Genomic DNA, 23,256 nt, shown 5'->3' with positions numbered 1-23,256 from the left:
AGATCCATCCAACATGCTGTCAATGTGAGACCCACCTTAAAAAAAAGGTTAGCAAGCATGTAAGTAGCCTAGCTATGTTAACCTTATCAAACTCCGCCGTCGCGCTCGCCACAGTTTTTTTTAACACTGCGGTAAATCAGACACGTCGGTAGAAAAACATCTTCTCCAATTTTTGTTCAACGGGTCTGGTAGTGTCACATTTCAGTTTGGCCAGGTAACATTTATTTTCTTTGACTGGCAAGATACCAGCTACTAGGTTATTTACTTGTTATGGATTGTCTCCGCAAGTCTGCCGGAAGTTAAGTTTGGGCCAGATTAATGCACATGCGCAGTACCGTTTGTTTATGTTGTCACTGCTGAAAGCGTCTATACCTTGTGTTCACATTCAGTGTTTGCGAAGTCTTGTTTAAGTGTTACACTGCATTTCTGAGCATTCTTATGGTTTTCTGGTCTCTTGGTTTTGGATATCTTGCCCTGTTCCCTGGATTACTCTCTTGCCTCTGGTCCCTGCCTGTTTTGTTTGTTTCTTTGTTTATCTGTTTTGGACTGCCTATCTATTTATGACCCTTGCCTGTACATTGGATTACGCCTCTGGATTGCCCTCAAATAAAGCTGTGTTTGGATCTCATCTACAAGCCTCAGAGCAGTTCGTAACAGAAGACTTCGCCACACCGAGATCCAGCAACAACCGACCAACAAATGAATCCAGCAGCACAAATCCGGGAGTTTGCTGGTCAGCCTTGGCCCTGGATAGCCGTGATCTGTTCCAGTATACCTGGGGGTTTGTTCCTCTCACTGCCTCCTGCTCTCTCGGTGATGAGGCTATTAAGCTGTGTTACCAGCTAGGGGCTAAGGAGGTCAACCCGAGGGAGCTCCCCAATCTCTCGGGTCTGAACTGGAGAGAGGCGGTCTCCGTTTGTGAAGAGAGTTTCATTCCAGAGCCTCGTCACGTCTCAGCAGAGCTTCCACAGCCCGCGCTCACAGTCAGCCCTGCCGAGCCCGCGCTCACAGTCAGCCCTGCCGAGCCCCCGCTCACCGTCAGCCCTGCCGAGCCCCCGCTCACCGTCAGCCCTGCCGAGCCCGCGCTCACCGTCAGCCCTGCCGAGCCCCCGCTCACCGTCAGCCCTGCCGAGCCCGCGCTCACCGTCAGCCCTGCCGAGCCCGCGCTCACCTTCCAGCCAGAGACCGTACAGCCAGAGACCGTCAAACCAGAGTCTCGTCCCGCCGAGACAGCCCAGCCAGAGTCTCGTCCCACCGAGACAGCCCAGCCAGAGTCTCGTCCCGCCGAGACAGCCCAGCCAAAGTCTCGTCCCGCCGAGAAAGCCCAGCCAGAGTCTCGTCCCGCCGAGAAAGCCCAGCCAGAGTTCCATGTCAGCCCTGCCGAGTCTGAGCCTGTTCACGTCACTTCTGCCGAGACAGTGTCTATGGACAAGTTGGCCGTTTCAGAGACTGTTCACGTTCCTTCTGCCGAGCCAGTGTCTATGCACAAGATGGCCGCCTCCGAGCCAGTGTCTACGGACAAGATGGCCGACCCAGTGTCTCCGGACAAGATGGCCGACCCAGTGTCTCCGGACAAGATGGCCGACCCAGTGTCTCCGGACAAGATGGCCGACCCAGTGTCTCCGGACAAGATGGCCGACCCAGTGTCTCCGGACAAGATGGCCGACCCAGTGTCTCCGGACAAGATGGCCGACCCAGTGTCTCCGGACAAGATGGCCGATCCAGTGTCTCTGGACAAGATGGCCGATCCAGTGTCTCCGGACAAGATGGCCGATCCAGTGTCTCCGGACAAGATGGCCGATCCAGTGTCTCCGGACAAGATGGCCGATCCAGTGTCTCCGGACAAGATGGCCGATCCAGTGTCTGCCCCCGATCCAGTGTCTGCCCCCGATCCAGTGTTTGTTTCTGTGTCTGTATCTGTCCTTGTGATCATTTCTGATGTAGTGTCTGTTCCTGAGCCGGTGTCTGGTCCTGAGAGGGCATCACCGCCGTGGCCGCCCGAGAGGTCTTCGCCGCCGTGGCCGCCCGAGGGGTCTTCGCCGCCGTGGCCGCCCGAGGGGTCTTCGCCGCCGTGGCCGCCCGAGGGGTCTTCGCCGCCGTGGCCGCCCGAGGGGTCTTCACCGCCGTGGCCGCCCGAGGGGTCTCCACCGCTTTGGCCGCCCTCAAAGCCTGCTCCGCCCTGGCCGCCCGCACAGCCTGCTCCGCCCTGGCCGCCTGCACATCCTGCTCCGCCCTGGCCGCCTGCACATCCTGCTCCGCCCTGGCCGCCTGCACAGCCTGCTCCACCCTGGTCTTCCGTCCTAGTCTCCAGGCCCTATTCTGCTCCACAGGCCTGGCCCTCCATCCCTCCCCCGGATCCGCCTCTGCTCCACCTCCCTCCTGAACTGTTTTTGGAGCGTCTGGAAGCCGCTCTTTGGGGGGGGGGGGCTATGTAACGGTCACCAGGTGGAGTGCCCTTGAGAGTCACCAGAGGGCACTCCACACCAGATGTTCATGTTTCCCTCACAACTACATTTCCCAGAACTCACTGCCCGGACTCATCACTGATCACATTCACCTGTACCTCATTCACTGATTGCATTCACCTGTGTCTCATCCTGTTAGTGTGTCTATATATACCTTGTGTTCACATTCAGTGTTTGCGAAGTCTTTCAGTGAGTTCTGGGAAATGTAGTTGTGAGGGAAACATGAACATCTGGTGTGGAGTGCCCTCTGGTGACTCTCAAGGGCACTCCACCTGGTGACCGTTACACACACACACACACACACACAGAGGAGAGTACAGCACACAACACACAATCTTCAATGAACAATATGAATGAGCACATGTGTTCACGTTGCTAGGGGTGTTGTGTATGTGACACATAGAACTATTGGCTGATCCAATTATAGCCGTCTTTATTCTCAATAAAACAGAGTTATTGACCAATCAGAATCAAGGACTGGAACCAACTATTTCTTAATGAGGCAAAATTGACCAATCAGCAAGAAGCAGCCAAACACACACCCTTTCTTCTTCTGTGTTCTTCAGAGCAGACGTCCTGTAGCTGACACGAGTCACGACTATACTGCCCTCTATAGGTCTGGTGCAGTCGTAGTGCGCACGTGTCCAATCTGGCCATCCTGAGCTTTAGTGGAAGTTGTGTATAGGATCAATGTAACTCAATTAAGTTCAATCAGCATTGTTTTATGTTACAGAAATCTGATTGAATTAGGTCACAACAACAAAATTAGAATTTAAATCAGGTAGAAATAACTCGTGTTATCACTGTCTCACTGAAATACTTCTGCTGATCAGCTGTGGGCCACTATTACCGAAAACTGTGTCTGCTGTTTTACTCAAATCATTTAGTTTAAACATTTTTTTTCATTATATGCATATGAAATATGGAGGAAACTGAATACCAGATTGTTACTTTAATATTAGTTTATGTACCAGGATTCTTGCTGAAAACCTAACAATGGTCATTTTAAAGTGGTCATTTCTAAAATGGAAATAAAATGTTTTAAATATAATAATAGGTAACACTTTATTTTACGACCCGCAAACAACTGTTTAAGTACACTGAAATTACAGTGTACATTTCTGTAAATATAGTGTACTTCCGTGTAGGTATAAAGGAACAATATGTTAAGTTTTGGGTAATAAAGGGGTGACAAGCACCACTTTAATTTACAGCCTGCAGGAGTTACACTTATCATGTAACTACACAGAACAACGGGGTAACAAACGCTACTTACTATGTAGCAATACGAAACAACACTATTTGCACTGTAATTGCAGAGAAAGGTACTGTTATAAAAAAAAAATAATAAAAAATTTATTTTAATTACACAGTATTTGCCCTGACATTTAAGTGTTATTGCAATTCAATGGGATAAGGTAAGTACTAATTACCACATGGTACAGTCTAAATTAAAATCATAGCAAAAACAAATTATTTTGACTTAACATTAAGTAATCTAGTAAGAAAAGCCAATATATATATATATATATATATATATATATATATATGTGTGTGTGTGTGTGTGTGTGTGTGTGTGTGTGTGTTTAATTTTTAACCCACAGATGTCAAAATTACCCTGTAACATTGTACAAGAACATATTTTGCCAGAAATGTGATATGTTTTATAAACAACAGACGTGCAATTTTTGTCTCGAATATATTAACAGGATAGGTACCTGTTATTTTTTTAACTAATTAAATAATTTGCTTGTATACCTGCTTGTCACCCCTTTATTACCCCAAACTTAACATATTGTTCCCTATACCTACACGGAAGTACACTATAATTACAGAAACGTACACCGTAATTTCAGTGTACTTGCACAGTCGTTTGCGGGTCGTAAAATAAAGTGTTACCTAATAATATGTAAATGATTATACTGGTGTGTAACATGTTTACTTCCAATTTAAAAGATTTTCTTAAGGATGTATTGATGTTTAAATAATACTATAAGTGCATTTGAAAAAATATTGTGGATTGAAATGAATCGCTCTGAATCAGCAAAAGAAGAAGAAGAAAGTCATGTCTGAAGCTGCAATTTTGGTTACATTTTGTAATAAAACATGTTTTTCAGAAACTTGTTAATTTCTTAATATATTTTCACTACATCTAATCTGTCAGACCCCTGCAACACCTACACTGTGCTGGACAATCCATGGAGATCCATCAATAATACATATAACTCCTACAACTGTGACGCCTATGTCCCCTGGAGCGGCTGGTATCGTCTCTTCATTAACAACACTAGCGCTCATATCTCAGACACGTGTGTTGCTTATGGCAGATGTGGCACTAATGTCCCACTGTGGATCCGTGGTGGACACCCAACAGTAACAGATGGAGTCGTCACTCGAGATGTCTGCGGTTACGATGGGAATTTCTGCTGCTATTACGGGTCTTATCCCATTAAAGTCAAAGCCTGTCCAGGAGATTATTATGTCTATGAACTGGTCAGTCCAGCTTTCTGTCCTTCAGCATACTGTGCAGGTAATTATATTCACATGAGCTCTTTCTACACATTCATGATATTTGTGTTTCTGTTGATTAATCATTATTCATCCAAACTTTCAGACACTGGCAGCATTAACACCAGCTCTACAACTGTCACACCAGTGACCATCTCACCTGGTAATGTAACACACTGTGTCTCTATTGGCTTATTTCCTGAATGTTTTCTAATGTATGTAGTCTACAGATCAGGGCTGTATTTCCCAAAAGCATCATCATAAGTCTGAGTTGATGGCAGAGCAGCGGACACCAATGGCCTCTATGATCAACTAAGGCTTACGATGCTTTTAGGAAACACCGCTCTGTACCATTGGATAGATGTGTGCTTGTGTCAGAAGAATAAAATATTCACTGCACGACTATAATTCAATAAAAATATCTGCTGTTATTGCCAATACAGTAGCAACATATTTTTTTCCTCCAGTTGATTTTTGTTAATCCATTGCTACAGTGGATTTCTCAGGGTTAGACACATTATTTTATCTAGCGTGTGTGTCGTGTATATATATATATATAAAAGAAAAAAGTTTTTTTTCCCAACAGTGACAGTGAAGAAATACAGTAATCCATGTTTGCACAGTCCACAAGTTTTCGTTAAACATGAAACTCGACAACAGTTATGAAACATATAATATGAAACATAGTCAATATGAAGAATGACAAAAAATAAATAAAGGGATATGCTCTAAAGAATTGCATATCATAAAATATATAAATCCCACTTTATAAAGCTACTAGTCCAGAAAAAAAGAGTACTGCAACAATAATAATAATAATAATATAGTGGTTTTAACAGAAATTTATAAGACAGGCATACACACATTACAAAAAACAAAAAAACCTAAAGATAATTTAACAAGGGGAAATTAAGGCAGATTATTCCATCTTAGAGGCAGGGGAGCTCCTCAAAACATCTTATAAAGGGGGACCATGTGTCTGTGAAAGCAGACTTTTCCCTCCACAAACGGATGTCGGTAAACTAGGGAATGAACATGTGCTCCTGGGCGGTTCAGCGCAAAAAAGGAGGCGTGTTTCAGCAAACAATCCCTGGTGATATTTTGCAGTTCCAGAAAACAATTGCTCCACTGACCAGTCTAAAAAACTAATCTAAAGTCAGTGGCGTGTTACACATACTTTCAGAGGCTATAAGTGCGCATGCTTGGCCATAATACAGAGTGTGAACAGCACACACACACTGTAGATGATTCTCTCACTCTCCTAGGGGAGTGTTTCCCCGTGAGAGCATATCCGCACCCAAACTCTGGACGGCAGGGTCCCTAAATGGTCTGTGCCTATAAAAGGAGGTCTCTCGCCACAGCATACAGGTTTCCTGACCTGATGCCCCCTGGCGATTTATTCAGGACACCGCTGTGATGTTGTCCATACGGAGTAAGACGTGGTGACCTCTGAGGTTTGACAGAAATGCTTTCAGGTCCAAACCAACCGCTTTCATTTCCAGACAGTTGATATGTAAGCTCTTCTCCGTGCTCGACCAGAGGCCTTATTTAAACCACTGTAACACAGTCACTTGACCATTAAAGCAGCCGTGTGGATCTGCTTTATCAATGCACAACTGTTTCCTGAAACTCCTGAAAAAAAACATGTTTTAGCTGTTTCCTTCATCAACTTCAGAAAAGAAAAGAAATTCACCTAGATAAAAAAAAAAAAAAAAAAAACTGGCTATTTATACGTGTAAGGATTGTTCAGGCAAATTGGCCATTTTTCCTCGTACTGTGCTTCATAAATATTCTTCTTTTTTTTTTTCCAGTTACAAACACCAGCAGCACCAGCACAACAGTCAGACCAGAGACGGCCTCAGCTGGTAATGTAGTCTGATGTTTCATGTGTTTATTGTGTTTTGACTGAATGTTTGGTGTGTGAGTGTGTTTGTGTCTCTAGATAAAGAGTGTGTGTGTGTGTGTGTGTGTGTGTGTGTGTGTGTGTGTGTGTGTGTGTGTGTGTGTGTGTGTGTGAAATGTGCAGTTGCAGAACATTGCATTGCATACATCATACATTTGTATTAGGGGTGTAACGATTCGTTTTAACAACGATTCGATTCGTATCACGATTCGTGGTTGTCGATACGATATCAAGGACGATATTGGTTAATTTAGAATGATACGATCCTAAACGATTCAGTGACTTGAAATCGATTCAATAACTTTTTAGCCAAAAATTGAACCAATGTGACTGAAATAAATACCTGAAATTATTTATTTATTATTAGGTTATTAATATTATTAACCTGGTTAATTTAGAATTTCTCAAATTTCCAAACCCACATATTCCCAGAGAAAACATCTATGAACCTATTAATATTAATGATTTTTAAGTTTGAACATGCACAACAGATACAGATTTAACAACTGTGACTTGAAAAATAGCTTAGAATTAAATAAAACCACTTTTCCTAAAGTAGAACACATTTTTCTTTTCAATTAATGATTAATGCATTCTTTATAAATACTTGCATACATCATTCTTTTATTTTTTCAAGTCAAATGTATTTGTATGAATTAAATATAATTAATCGTTACTAAAGCTATTAACAAACAGTGAATGCTTTTCTCTTTTTCTTTCGTCACACATCAGGACACCGACCGCATTAGGTTTATTGCCACTGTCACACATCATGTCCAAGCACATCCGATACACTCACAACTCTTTAATTAAGACATAACCGACATAGTTTACATGAATACTCTCCAAAACGGACATTTAGACATAATGTTGTGTGTCTTTGTCTATTCAGACACGAAAGGGAACTCAATTCATTACTCGCGAGATGTCTATTGGACGTTTGGGTCGAAATCCACAGAAATCCTTTTTTGCATCGTCACTCTTATTCAGATCTGTATGCATACTCTACTACTCATTCTCCCAGACGTTGACATATTTTAACGTTTTATGAGACCGCTGGGTAGATCAGCACGTTGCAGTATGTGCGCATCTAAGTTACCACACTCGCATGACAGTTCTGACTGGATCGCTTCTCAGATCGACACTGTCTAACATTTTCATCTAGAGTTTATTCGTTGACGAAAATGTCAATAGATTTTCGTCACAGTTTTTGTAATTAAAAACTAGGTTTTATTTAGTTATCGTCTCGTTTTCATCTGTGAAAAAATGTCGTTGGCGAATAATTTTCATCATCATCTTCGTCAACGAAATAAACACTGCAGTGCTCATTTAGAACATCTCCGTCTTTACAAAAGCCAATGTGTTTTCACACACTGATCATTTTTCGCTCGTCGGCGTCTCCTTGTCATTCGCCATGCTATGTATATTATATTTGCGCTGCTGATGGTGCGTGGCGATAACGTCACTGAATCGAGTAACGTTTAACGTTCAAAAAGTTCAAAGAAAAAAACATCCACATAAAGTCTGACGTGCTTAAATTCAATGCGTTATTTCCTAGTATTGATACAATCGATTAATTAACTTTCAAAACGATTTTAGATCGATATATGCAGATCTTAGATTGACTAGCAGAGCACAGATCGATGTAGTTGGATCATTTGAATATAAATCGATACATCGATGTAGTAGATGAATTGTTACACACCCCTAATTTTTATTATCACGAAATTAATTTCTGCACACAAGCTGTTAAGTGAGGATTTTTTTTTTTTGACTGGCTGAAGATATTTAGATTTCATGTCCATAAATTAAAAAAAATGGCCACAGGCAACGTCTCTTCATTCCCACATATGGTGTTGATATGGTATCTTATCTTATCTTATCTTATCTTCTGCTCCTAATGGACCAACATTATAACAGTTTAAAGTGAGACACGTCCACTCGATCTGGACTCAGTTCAAAATAAGTTTAAACACAATATAAGTAGAACTTTATGAGATTATTTTCTAAAGTTTTGTCTGACACATCTGAATTTTCATTCGCAGCAGTATTTTATTATTGTCTTCATGCTGGTTTCTGTCATTGCAGATGTAAATATAACGCTGCCGGAAGGATGCACCGTAAGTTGAGTTTCTGAAATTACAGTTTTACAGTTGAACCCATAGATCCTGTCAGTGGCAATGTTTCCATCCATGTGTTTTTGCTAATTTTGGGATATTGCATAAGATTATGTGATTGGATAACTGGACAGATACATTTTATTGCATACTATCTGAATCATGAGTCATGCACATTCCTTCTAAAACCCAAAGCTTTTAGACTCTGAACTCGTGAATGTAAATCAGGACTCGTGATAATCTAAATTACCAGCATGATGCGACATATCGGGATGAGATCACTTTTCGACATCTTTTATTGGTCCGTTGAGCACCAGAACACACATTCCCCAGCTCTGGGTCCCAGAATCGGCTCTCCTAGGTCCAGGAAGGGAGAGAAAGCTGCCTCCAACACCACACACACACACACACACACACACATATTAGTCTAGTTATGATTGTAAATAAATTATAAGTGCCTATAGTCATGCATTTGAATGTAACTTTGCATTCCTATCCTTGTTGCACGTCTTTCTTGATATCTTCAGAATCCTCTTGGTCTGACCAAGCCAGATATAGATATGAACATGCTGTAAAATGTATGATTATATATATAACATTTCTTCGGACGAGAAATTATAATTTTCGTGATAACGTCTCATAACCTGTATGATTAATCATTGATTGTGAATTATTGATTATTGATCATACATCCCCTAACCTGAGCTGAGATTTTCTTGTTGCAGCAGCTTCAGTTTTAATTATTGATGTTTTGAGCAAGTTTTTCAGGAAGTGGCGTGATTTATTTATTTTTACTTTTTTTGTCAATATGCAACTTTCGATTGGAAATGGTTTATTAGTTCAATGGGAATAGTGCAGTGAAATTTGAAAAATGAATGTGCTGTTCTTTGTATTGTTGCTATATTTGTGTTGTGTGTCTGTTCTTACATCACTGAACCTTCACCGTGACATTCAGTGCAGTAACAATACATTTTTGTCTCTCTGTTAATATTGAAAAACATGATCAAAATCAACAAATAGCTTACTTCTTTCACAATTGTGATTTCAGGGTAAGAACTGTTTCGAAAATCTTCTTGACCAGATTGACAACATCACATCTCAAGTGCTCTCTGTGAATGTAAGTCTTCAAGAGAAAAATAATTAAATATTTGTCAGTTATAAACTGTAGATAATATTATGATTGACAAAACAGTGCTGTCTTATTTGCTCTCTTTACATTTACTTTGAAACTATTCATCTGATTAATAAATTAGACTGTGACCAACATTTTGACGATGGCCTTCAACGCTTCAGGGAAGATTTTAGAGCCATCATCATCATCTTCATCATCAGTCAGCTCGGCTGAACTCGCCTCCAGTGGAAACCGTATCTTAAAAACCAGTGAGAAACTCATCTCTACATTGGTGACGCAGACAGACACGAGTGCTGCTGTCAGTTTAACTCTTCCAGCTGTAGGTGAGTGGACAAACTGTTATTACTGATGATGAAACTGAGATTATATACGATATCTCACTGGTGTCAGACGGTGACGATGATAAATCCAGCTGCAGTAACTATATAATGTGAAGAATTATAAATATTTTAAAAGAGAACAGAAAACAGTTGTTAGGCACCGGTGGAGGTGCGATAGGCAGAAATGCCCAGCAGGTTTCAGCACCTACCTGTATTTTATAGGAGTCATAACCTGTAATTTTCACTTTTCCACGAGAATCAATGTATCTTATGATTGCCTAACGATTATACATTGGCCGGGAAGCCGATATTCAAAAGTGAAGCGTTTGTTTACCCCAGGGTTCGTAAACCAGTGCACGTGCACTCAAATACGAGATTTTAATTTCTCCCCCGACTTGACGTCAAGACAGGGCAGGATATACCATATATGGACACCACAGACATATGCTGCAGGAAGCCGGCGCTGTCCCTCTCCCCCTCATATTCAGTCAAGAAAGATGCAGAAATGTAGTGCACACGTGAGTTGCTCTGTGGTTGACTGCCAGAATCAACATGTGTTTTCTCCACCAAATACGGACCAAACTACCAGGGACCAGTGGATGAAATTAATTTTAAATGACGCTGTTCCAACAACCCTATCAAGTGGCTCAACGTAAGTTGTCTGCGCTAAACATTTTACACAGGAATCCCGTTCATTTCGAGTCGGACAATAATACCTACCATTCATGTAGACGTCCTTACATTAACTCTATATCTTCCGTTTCCAGCTCTGTTTCAGAGTCTGGCTCAAACATATATGGTTGAATTCATTGTTTGCGCCATGATGTTATTTTGGAATGATATGCTGAAGTTACCTGCGGTGTCAAGCCCCCTCCTTCCTGCCACCAATCAACGCACGGCACACACCCCTCATTTGCATTATTAAAATTACCGTCCACGACAGGCAAAATATCGCATCAGATCTCGCGAGACAATAATGCATTCAGAAATAAGGGTCAGATGAGCTCTGTGTTTATTTTTTTCCCCCACGTTTCTTTTTGGGCCTGAAAGACTATAATAGAGCGTAGGTATCCAAGGTAATACTAGGTTATGACTCCTTTAAATTAATGTTGTTTATGTCAAAGGTCAGTATTTTGGTGCAAAGTCATTCATCATTTGGTTGAAGCTCTTCAAATTAGACAGATGACTGATGGTACACTTTTAGATCACTGTGAGATTACTTGACTGAGAACCTGTCCGTCACACTGTATTCACTTAGCATATTAAATTAAAGTTAACCTGAAGAATTCAAACTACATCAGAAATACAAACAAATAAATAATAATAATAATAATAATAATAATAATAATACATCACACTTGTATAGCGCTTTTTTGGACACTCAAAGACGCTTCACATGGGACAAAGACAAAAATAAAGCAAAATAAAAAACAAAAATAAATAAATAAAGGTGTTCTAAGGAAATGCTAGTTTGAACAGGTGGGTTTTGAGTGCTGTTTTGAAATTTGATAGTGAAACAGAGTTTCTAATGGATGTAGGGAGTGGGTTCCAAAGGGTGGGGGCAGCAATGGCAAAAGATCGATCCCCCAATGTCCGGCGATTTGTGCGGGTGATCTGAGTAAGGTGGTTTGTGCCATATGAGCGCAGGTGACGGGTGGGTTGGTGCTGTACCAAGAGTTCAGTGAGGTAGGACGGGGCCAGGTTATGGAGGGACTTGTAGGTGAGGAGGAGGAGCTTATATTGAATACGATAGCGTACAGGAAGCCAGTGGAGCTGCTGAAGAACGGGAGTGATGTGTTCCTGGGACTTGGTGTGGGTGAGCAAGCGGGCGGCTGAGTTCTGGAAGTATTGTAGCTTTTGTAATTGATTAGTAGGTAGTCCATAGAGAAGGCTATTGCAGTAGTCGAGTCTTGAAGTTATGAAGGCATGGATGAGGATTTCAGCTGTTGACAGGGTTAGGGAGGGGCGAAGACGGGCGATGTTGCGGAGGTGGAAAAAGGATAGTTTAGTGACATGATTGATGTGTGTTCGGTAAGAGTCCATTATGATACCAAGGTTTCGAACGGAGTGGGAGGGGGATACAATATGTCCGTCGATAAGAAGACTGAAGTTGTGTAGTCTGGAAAGGAGTGATTTTGGGCCAGTGATAAGGAGTTCAGTTTTATTGGTGTTTAGTTTGAGAAAGTTATTGTCCATCCAGGTCTTTAAGCCGGAAATGCAATCGGTGATGGTGGAGAGGAAAGCCGGGGTGATGGATTTGGTGGATATGTAAAGTTGGGTATCATCGGCGTAGCAATGAAAATGGAGTCCATGGTGACGGATGATCTTACCGAGGGGAAGCATATAGATGGTGAAGAGGAGGGGGCCAAGCACGGAACCTTGGGGAACACCATAGTTGGCAGGGGAGGTTTGGGAGTTGCAGTTATTAATAGTCGGAGAGGTAGGAGGTTAGCCAAAGAAGTGCTGTACCAGAGACGCCAATAGATCTAAGCCGATGAAGGAGGACTGAATGGTCAATAGTGTCAAATGCAGCGGAGAGGTCGAGGAGGAGGAGGATGGATATGGAACCAGAGTCAGCAGCAATGAGGAGATCGTTTGTGACTTTAAGAAGGGCTGTTTCTGTACTGTGGTGTGGACGGAATCCCGATTGAAACGTTTCAAATAATTGAGAGGAGTGGAGATATTGGTGGAGTTGTGTGATGACGGCACGTTCCAGAATTTTTGATAATAGTGGGAGATTGGAGATGGGTCTGAAGTTGTCCAGATTGTCAGGGTCCAGGCCAGGTTTTTTCAGGAGGGACGCAAGTTTTAGTGGGGATGGAACGGATCCAGACATGAAGGAAGTGTTAATGATGTTGGTGATAAGAGGGATGAGGATTGGTTGACAGGCTTTAAAGAGCTGTGAGGGGATCGGGTCAAGCTGGCAGTTGGAGAATTTCATAGTTGAAAGGAGTTTGGAGGTGTCAGAGGGAGACAGAGGAGAGAAAGAGGAAAAACTGTCAAGTGTGAGGGGAGTAAGTTGATGTTCAGGGAGGGGAGAAACGGAGGAAGTTGATGTTAATGAACAATGTATGGTATGGATTTTGGTATGGTAGGATGACAGGAAGTTGTTACATTTGTCTGTAGTGAAAGTGGAGGTTATACTATCCTTAGGTTTGGTCCGTTTTGCAAATGTGGAGAATAGGGTGCGAGCATTGGAAGAATTTGAATGGATGAGTTGTGAATAGTAGTTAGCCCGGGCATTTTTGAGAGCAGAATTGTATGTGGTTATGGCGTGCTTATAGGCTTGGGCATGAACAGTGAGACCGGATTTTTTATGGATCCTTTCAAATAAAGTGTTGTGTTTTCATTTTGTGCAAATTGAATGGAATGCGACCTTCAAAAAAAAAAAAGGGTTTAAAAAAATTAATTAACAGATAACGTAACTCTTTGTTTTTATCAGAGGTTGAAGTCTTCATGGTTGGACCACAGGTCACCTTAGATAAAATCCCTCGACTTGACACGACAGATTCTTCTGTGGACATTGATCTCATTGGGATCGCCAAGAACAACAATGAAACTGGTTTGTGAGATGTTTCTGTGAGATGTTTCTGTAGAATTATTAAAATATTAGAATAAGATATACTATTTCCACTTAGCCATATTTTCTTTTTTTTTTTTAAATTGTTGTAATATTGCACGTAAGCGTCTGTTTCTGTATCACACAGGATCAGCTGCTGTGGCTTTCATGAGTTATAACACAATGGAGAATCTACTGAAGCCAGACTTCTTCAACACATTAAATGACACGATTAAAACCATGATGTCCACTGTGATCTCAGCTACTCTTCCCAAAACCACCAACACTAAACTCACCAAACCAGTCAACTTCACCTTCAAACACATCAGAGTGAGAGACTGAAATGTGTTTTTGTCCAACCTGAGAACTGATGAACATCTGAAAACATCTAATATTCAGTGTTGTAATATTTTCTGCATGTTCTTTCTTCTTTTTGCAGGAGTTTGACCCCAACGGTTCTCTGTCCTGTGTGTACTGGAATATCAGCGAGTGGATTGTAGATGGTTGTTCTGTTTTAGAGACCAATAGCAGCTACACTGTGTGTTCGTGTGTTCATCTGTCCACATTCGCTCTCATCATGCAAACCAGCCGCCCATCAGAGGTACGAGAACATTTCTAGTGAGCATTGAAGAACAGCACAGATTTAGCACTCATGTTCTCTGACATGTTTTCTCAGAGCGACTCTCTGCTGGACCTGTTGAATTTGGTGTGTGTGACCGTGGGGTTGGTGTTCTTCATTTTGGCCCTGTTGACCTTTGCCCTTTGTCAGTGGAGTCCTGCAGTGAATAATGTGGCTCGAATCAACCTCTGCATCAGTCTTCTGTCGGCTCACCTTCTGTTCCTGCTCACACAACAGTTCCTGAGACTCATACGCCGTCATCAGGTGAGAATGATGAAGGAGCTCTACAGCTCAGCACAGTCTCACTGAGAATCATCATAACCGTCTCTCATGATCTCCAGGTGTTGTGTGCCGTGATATCAGGAGTGCTGCACTTCCTCTTTCTCTCCGGCTTTGTGTGGATGTTCATTGAAGCTGTGCTGCTCTTCATCTGTGTGAAGAACCTATCACAGATCAGCTCCAAAAAGAGGGAGGTGCTTAGCAGTGGATTCCTGTGTGTGATTGGATATACGGTTGCACTGGTTGTGGTGTCCGTGTCTGTCGGGCTGTTTCCTGGAGGATACGGCAGTGAACAGTGAGTTGTTCTTTAAAGTCAATTTGATTAGAAGCAAATACTGTAAGTCAGCTCTGGGCTTTTGTAACATCTCTGCCATCTGATTAAAGAACATTTTTACAAACACTGTACAAAAAAAACTAAACGAAAATAATAAAAATTTTAAAAACACCAGACATCTTATTTTTTTACAAATTCATTCAGTTCTTATATCGTGTTTCCCTTTAAACAGCTGCTGGATTAAAATTGAAAAAGATTTTATCTGGAGTTTTCTGGGTCCTGTTTGTGTCATACTAGCAGTAAGCACATTTCTTATTTCTCATGATTTTAATTAAAATTAAAAGGAAAACAAGGTGATTCACTTTTAGTTTCTACTTTTCAGTTAAACATGATTCTCTTCATCACCATCGTCATCAATCTGAACTCAACTCTCAAAAATCTGAACGCTGAAGTTTCACAGATGAAACAATCCAAGTAACAAACATTATTATTCTAACACTCCATAGGAAAAAGAAAAAAGAGTCAATAAATACACATGAACTCTTTCTCTGCAGGATTATGGCTTTTAAAACACTGGCTCAGTTTGTGATTCTTGGTTGCTCCTGGATTCTGGGTTTCTTCACTCGTGACAGGAAGGAGCTGGAGATCCTCTTCCTGATCTTGAACTCCCAGCAGGGAACCTTCATCTTCCTGGTCTATTGTGTCTTCAATAATGAGGTCAGAAATCACTCAATTTACCACCATATTCCATTCAAAACTGAATATTAAAGAATATTACAATTGTTTTCATGAAGGTCCTGTTCTTATTTTGGCAATCTGTCCCAGCAAGCAGGAAACATTCTCAGAACATTTGCTAACATTCCCTATTGGGTTAATGTTTTAAACATTCCCTATTGGGTTAATGTTTTAAACATTCCCTATTGGGTTAATGTTAATGTTTTAATCTTTTATGCCATTAGTATCCTTAAAAAAACAAAACAACAGTAACAAATGAGCTGCTATTTTAATGCATAAGTATACGTATTCTTAACAAGTTTTTTTTAATTTTTTTTTATGAAACTAGAAATGTTTCTTTATTATGCCTGAGCCATTATTTGTATGTTTTAATCTGTTTTGTTCTGTATGTTGCGGTGAGCCAGAGAAAAATTTCCACCCCGGTGGACAATAAAGATCTATTCTATTCTATTCTATTCTATTCTATTCTATTCTATTCTATTCTAAAGAAATGTTCAAAGAATAATTTAAGGATGTTTTCTCATTTCAAATAATGTTTCGGTCAAATGTAATCTAAGAAATAACTGTAATATTTTGTGTCAATAGATTTAGATTTTTTTTATTAAGACACACAGACATCAAGATTCAGCCTGTGAATCTCAACAATGGTGACAATAATAAAGCATGTTGCAGTGCATTCTGGGTGCCAGCAATCAAAACTCATTCATGGCTCCCATCATGCATTGCAGTATGAATAAATTATGATCTGAACTGTCCTTTTCCTAATTAAATAGTTCATTTATCACCATTGTTGATATTCATACATCCATGCTTGATGTCTGTTAGTACCTTCACTTTTTTTAAAATGATTATCAGAACAAGTTTAAAGAAATCCTTTGGAATATATTGAAAATTCTGGCTCTTGTGCTGTAGAATCACTGTGATGGTGCAATCAACAAAATAAATTTAAGTTAGAGATTAGGCTCTAAATTAGTTTTGTGATTCATGTAAAATTATAATTATGTCAAAACATAACCAAGAACTTCAAATCACTGTTTCTCTTTGTTCATCTGGCAGGTATAACTCAGTTACAACAGTCAAACAAAATCTAAAGTTTAAAATGTAAGGGTCAAGAGCCCAAATAAAGCATACACTGATCACCATAATGGTGACTTAAAAATAGTGATTTTCTCCTTTGGTTATTCTGCTTGTTAACATCAGGTGTCTTCAATAATGCTCAATCATCACTCAATTAATCACTTAATTGTCTCATTAACTTTTATCACTGGAGTTTGTGCTGTGTTCCTTTTAGGAGAACATTCTGGGAACAAAAATAAAACTACCAGCTGAAAACATTATTAGAACTTCATGGTAATGTTCCCAGAACGTTTTAAGAACAAAACGTTTCCAGAGAACATCTAGACAATTGCTTGAAAAAACACCTCACTCATAAAGGTTTTTTTTGCAATATATGGGAGTTTTTGCGCAAAGTGATGTGTTTGCATTTGTAGTATTTTCAATTCACTATTTCAATTAGCGCAATTTGAAAGGTAATGGAAACGCAGCTTGTGTTTACTTCAGAAAGCCTCTTAAAACGCTTTGTCTTGCCTGTTTATTAGAAAGAAATGCCATTGTGGTTCATGAGTTTCAGAGGTTAAATTGATGTCATGAAGTCACTCAGCTTCTCTCGTCTCATTCTTGTTCAGGTCAGAGAGCAGTACAGGAAGTTCTTCAGATGTCTTCGCTCTGGATGCAAAAAACACTGAGGACTCCACCATCATCTTCAGGAAATAAAGTACTCAAGTGCCATTACTATGCACGTTTACAGCTTGTTTTCCCTTGTCTCGTGGTTAAGGACTTTTATGGTGAAGTATTTTTGTTCTATTGTTTCTGGGTTCACTTCCTGTGTTTAGTTCCTTCTTGCATTTGTTCCCTATTCTCTTATCTGTGTCCATAGCTACCCTCATTTTTCACTATGGCCACTCTTTGCCTACACCTGTTCCTCATTAACCCTTGTATTACTTGTGTATTTATTCCATGTGTTTTAGGTTGTTGTCTTTGCATGTTTTGTAAAGTTGTTACACTCTTGTTCCTTGCATCCTTTTCCTTTTCCGTTTTTTTTTTATGTGGATTGTCTTTGTGTTTGGATTCGATGTTTCTGCATCAATTTGCTTCCCTGATGCTTCATTACAGATGTTATGATTACAGTAATAGACACAACACAATCAATTTTTTCTATGTTAAATATAATCTCAGCAAATTTCTGCATATGGTAAAATAAAAATGGGCCAGTTTTTTGATAAATACTTTAGAACTTCTAAATTGTATTGGTGTAGTGGATTTACCTTTATAACTAAACTATTAAAATAAGAACAGATATGCCAAAATCTGCATTGTCATATGGCTTGTATTTTTGTTTCTAAACGTGTGATTGATTTTTGCTTTCGTTTAGGTTTTATTTCAATATTTTTTTTTGTTTTGTTACAAAGTTATATCTTAAAGGTATAGCGGAGGATTTTCTTTTTCCGGGTGGGGAGTCTATACTATTGGTCCACCTAAGTGTCAATCATTCTGGTGATATGTTTGCGTAAGGCCGTCGTACGTGCTCATCCCTATGTAGTTTTCACTTTCAGGTGTATTATGTCGGAGTTACGGTTTCAGCCATACCTGTGAAAATGGTTGAGGGTCGAAAGAGAAAAAAATGTATACGAAGTGTTTGATAAGAAGAGAACGGCCGCAGAATATAGAAACGAGACCAGAGTGATTTTGGGTGAATATCACACGCTGGTGTGCGCTAAAAGCACAGGTTGGGCTTCTCACTGATGCCGCAGTCGCGAAGATTCTACCAGACAGGTAAAGTTTGTCATGCTATTTGGAGAAATCCATTTAAAATCACTAGTAAAAGTCAATGCAAGCTACTTAGCAATGCTAGCCCTGGCACAAGTCATGCACCGCATAGACACGGTAAACATCTCAATTTGTCTAAAGTAGCCTTTTGACCAAATGGTAAATGGTATCACGCTGAAATATTCTAAAACCTTGTGTGTTCATGTGTTCATATTCTAAAACCTTGTGTGTTTATTATTACACAAATGCAACAAGCTACTTCTCCATTACATATGCAACTATGTATAAAAATAACGTATTAAGACCTACGTATTAACAATGAGACATATTAGGTTAAGGACCAACGTAATAGCACTGCTTATATGTTGCCATGTAACGTAATTGCGATTTGCAAAATAGTTTCCTCAAAACGTATTTCGTGTGATAAACGGTCATACATATCATGTCTTGAGTCCTCGGTCACTCAATCGATCAGTATAATAAGTAAATAAAACACAGAAGGGCATTTGACATTTTGTCTTTTTTATGAATGTTTTTGAGTTAGTTTATAATTTGCAACATAATTGTGTTTACAAGGCGTAATAGGCGTTCCCTCTCGGGAGCAAGAGTGTTGTGTTTGTGCATGTGCATTTTTTTTGTTTTAAATGGAGAGGGCGGGTCTTCTCTAAAATTCGGAAAGATCCTCCGCTATACCTTTAATTACGGAAGCTCTGAACCGCAAGGTGAGAAAAAAAAAAGAAGAAGACAACTTATCTCGTTATAACAACATTAAATCGTTTTAACGACTTAAGTCATTTTAACGATTTTGTATGTCGTTAAACTGACATAATATCTCGCTATAACGACAGAATTCAACGAATGTGCAACAATTTGTACAAATAAAGACATTTTTGTTTTATTTTATATTAGTGATTATAATTTGTGCCTCCATTTATTGACGTCTGAGTCGATCTCATTTGAGTATATTCGGCAATTTGCTTAACGTGGAATTAAATGCGTTTAGTTTATATTCTGAGCTCATCAGATTTCGTTGTAGGCAACATATACTTTTATTAGTATGATTATTTACCGTGTTTGGTCTGTTAGTAAATTTGTTAAGGTTTGTATTCAGAATAAGACCGGGAATTAAAGAACGCTTTGTAGAGATGTTGACCTACTGTTTTCATAACACTATAACATTCTTGTTTTAACACGTCGCATTACAAGCATGTTTTATAAAATGCATTCCGTCATCTCAGGCCTCAATTATATCCTCTAAACATTTTGCGAACGTTGACTTGATAATGTTCCTCCTTTGTTATTATGGGACATTGTATAATCTTTTTGAAACATCTTCAAAATGTTACAGTTATATCTTAGTTTACATTTAACCTTATATAAACATTATTTGAAATGAGAAAACATCCTTAAAACATTCTTTGAACATTTCTTTTTAAAGCATTAACCAAATGGGGAATGTTAGCCAATGTTCTGAGAACGTTCCCTGCTAGTCTAGTGCCATAGGATTTGTTCTTTTTTTTCCCTGTCTTTTCTCTTTGTTCTTTTCTTAATTTGCTTCCTCGGTGCAAAGGTTGCTGGAAAGACTGGAGACCTGAAAATACTGGGGAAAATTTAGAGTTGGACTAAGTTCCCAAGATAGCATTGTAATGTTGAGTTTTGATCCAAACCATCATTTTGGATGAGATTGACATTTCAATGTTTAAAGTGGGTTGGATCAACATTGAGCACAAGATCATTCAGGGATGTGTCTCTGCAGAACACTCATGGGTGTTTCTCAGTCAGTGAGTCTTTAAACCACAATAGGCATTTTCAACCGCTTTACCCAATTTGCTCAAATCCACTGGGGCTTGGTTTATAGGGGTGGGCCTTCATGATTTTAGCAAGTCTGTTGAAAAATGGTTGAAAAAACATGTATTGTAGTTTGAAATTGCCCACTTATTGGTAAATGCCCATTTTTGTTTTGCATGTGCACTTCTCAATAGTCTAATGCTTCCTCAGAGAGAAAACTGGTGCATCCAATACAGACCTCTTGTTTGTTGAATCACCTGACATACTTACACGACTTCTCTAGTTTCAAACAATGGTGCATCTTCCTTAGTTGCATGATCCAATTTAGACCTCTTGTTTGTTGAATCACCTGACATATTTACATGACTTCTCTAGTTTCAAACAATGGTGAATCTTCCTTATTTCTCTGTTTTGTGTGCTTTTTTTTCAAAATTCAAATTCAAATTCAAATTTATTTATAAAGCACTGAATAAAACAACAGAGTTGACCATAGTGCTGTACAGACAATAAGACAATAAAGACATCAACATGCATTTTTTATGTTGATAGTGTAATTAGATACATTAAAAAGTTATTTTGTTTGAATAAACCATATATTTTTCTACAATCTTAAAACATGCATTTTGCTTTAGTAAAGTTTATAAAGAATTTCCTGAATAAAGTTCTAACGTCAATTCTTCAACTGTAGGACACATGAGCAAGAATGTTACACTACAAACAGAGCCCATGTCTTGCATGCAGAGCACATTTCTTCTTTAGTAGGAGTGAAGGCAGATAAAGATAGACAATAAAAATTTAAAGAGAAAAGCACCCTCATGATAATGCTGACATTGATTATACACTGAGTTGTTGTCGACAGCATAATCACCTGACCTGGGACTTGATGACCCCAGAAGGTTAATAAATGTTTACTTTTTGTAACCCGATCACTGTCTTCCAGTTCATTTGCCACGGCTTTGAGCCGGTTGTGACAAATGCCAAAAAAAACTAACATCAGGTGTTATCAGCTCAATGTTGTTGAGCATCAAATATGGAGTTATAAATTGTTCTTATATTTTGGCATTCATAACCACCAGCCTTAAGGAACTGCAATATTGGTGCCAATAGAATGAAAAAAGTTTTTTTTAGCAAATGCATCATGTAGTCACACAAAGACATCAATATTTTGGATATGAATCACAACAATGGTGACAATCAAATCAAAAAGTCTTGGGAATCAATGATGAGTTTTGAACTTTGAAAGATGCCCATCATGCATTGCAGCATGACAATTTTTTTTTAATTGTCACCATTGTTGTGACTCATATGCAAAATCTTGATGTCCGTTTGTGACAACATGTTACATTTGCTCTAAACATTGTTTGTACATAAGTTTTATCCACCTCTAAGTTATTGATATTATAAATGTTATTGGTGCCAATATTGTAGTTCCAAAAGATAGGCAACTAGAAATGCCAAAGTTTCAGACAACATTAGATGCTTTTTTGTGGTGATTTCACCAACATCAACATAAAGCTGATAACACCTGGTTATTCATATTCTTGGCTTTCTTTGCAACATAAATTGTGTTTTACAAACACACAGTTACAGTAGTCAAAGAAAAGCTAAAGTAAAGATAAAGGGGAACCAAGAGGCCAACTAAAGCAAACACTGATCACCACAATGGTGACACCTCAACTAATATGAACATCTAAACCTCTGTTAATTCTTACTAAGATCATCTGACAGCAATAGTCAAAGTACATTTGAACTAGTTTTTAACCTCGAAGGGTCGATGAACGTCTATATCGGACATGCAGAACACGTGGATAAACTGGAAGCGTAATAAACTTGACACTATACGTTAACTCAACCTAACTCAGTCAAATCAACGAGATGACTTGACTTTTACAGACTTTTACACTTTTACAAACTTTTTTTTTACAGTGATGGAGGACCAAGTGAAAGAAGCAACACTCATTTTACTTCTTCTTCCAGTGTGCGTGATGCAGTTGAGTTCTGTTTACAGCTATAATGAAATAAAAAATATATAACTATAAAGCCCTTTGGAGCAATATCAGACTCAAATGCTGGGTTGTTTTAACCCATGTTTGGGTAAAATATGGACAAATAACGTGTAACGGCTCAGTCAGTAGGTCTTGTGTTTCTCTTTTTTCTGTTTTTGTTGTTTCTCTTTCTTTCAGCGATTCTGCTTATTAACATCAGGTGTCTTCAACAATGCTCAATCATCACTTAATTAATCACTTAATTGTCTCATTAACTTCAAGACTGTTTCAGTGTTGATTTTAACACCCTGTAGTTGGACACATATGTACTCTAAGGAGTAATTTAACCCGGGGGATTTCACTGTCTATTGTGTGGAAAGTTGTATTTGAATTTGAGGAAGAAAAACAGTGGATTTGGGTTAATATTTCCTCATGAGAATGATGGAGAGATAACTTATCTATAAACATGCAAACATACAAACTTTTTCATCAGTCGTGTAAGGTAAGGTAAGGTAAGATCTTCTTTCTGCTCATAATGATCCTCATCACTCTCTTAATGTCTAAACATGTATTGATGTGTGTGTAGTTATAAGTAAAATTGATTTGTGTGTACTAATATAAGTTAATACTAAGTTATAGTTGAGTAATTTGGGCTTTAAGCAGGTCTGGACTCTTACTAACATTTCTAAGGATGAAAATAAGGAAGAGCACTTCATTCTACAATTCAACAATTTTCAGATCTGATG

General features: G+C 39.3%; 1 protein-coding gene across 1 annotated transcript in view; it reads left to right on the top strand.

The window, feature by feature from the left end:
- The window catches only part of LOC120487600 (uncharacterized), a 55,768-nt gene extending 37,440 nt beyond the window's left edge, over positions 1-18,328 (top strand). Inside the window, exons 8-21 of the mRNA XM_089132801.1 lie at positions 4,630-4,995; positions 5,080-5,136; positions 8,965-8,996; positions 10,042-10,110; positions 10,247-10,448; positions 13,888-14,007; positions 14,153-14,334; positions 14,444-14,605; positions 14,681-14,887; positions 14,965-15,197; positions 15,409-15,475; positions 15,559-15,650; positions 15,731-15,893; positions 17,597-18,328. Coding sequence (XP_088988927.1) covers positions 4,630-4,995; positions 5,080-5,136; positions 8,965-8,996; positions 10,042-10,110; positions 10,247-10,448; positions 13,888-14,007; positions 14,153-14,334; positions 14,444-14,605; positions 14,681-14,887; positions 14,965-15,197; positions 15,409-15,475; positions 15,559-15,650; positions 15,731-15,893; positions 17,597-17,656 — 2,012 coding nt within the window. The 3' untranslated portion in view covers positions 17,657-18,328. The remainder of the gene's footprint in view (positions 1-4,629; positions 4,996-5,079; positions 5,137-8,964; positions 8,997-10,041; positions 10,111-10,246; positions 10,449-13,887; positions 14,008-14,152; positions 14,335-14,443; positions 14,606-14,680; positions 14,888-14,964; positions 15,198-15,408; positions 15,476-15,558; positions 15,651-15,730; positions 15,894-17,596) is intronic.
- The last annotated feature ends 4,928 nt before the right edge of the window (positions 18,329-23,256 follow it).

This window comes from Pimephales promelas, chromosome 6 (assembly GCF_988280905.1).
Source record: "Pimephales promelas chromosome 6, fPimPro1.hap1.1, whole genome shotgun sequence".
Classification (NCBI taxonomy): Eukaryota; Metazoa; Chordata; class Actinopteri; order Cypriniformes; family Leuciscidae; genus Pimephales; species Pimephales promelas.
The sequence above is the reverse complement of the archived record's forward strand: the minus strand, read 5'-3'. Positions and strand labels throughout refer to the sequence as shown.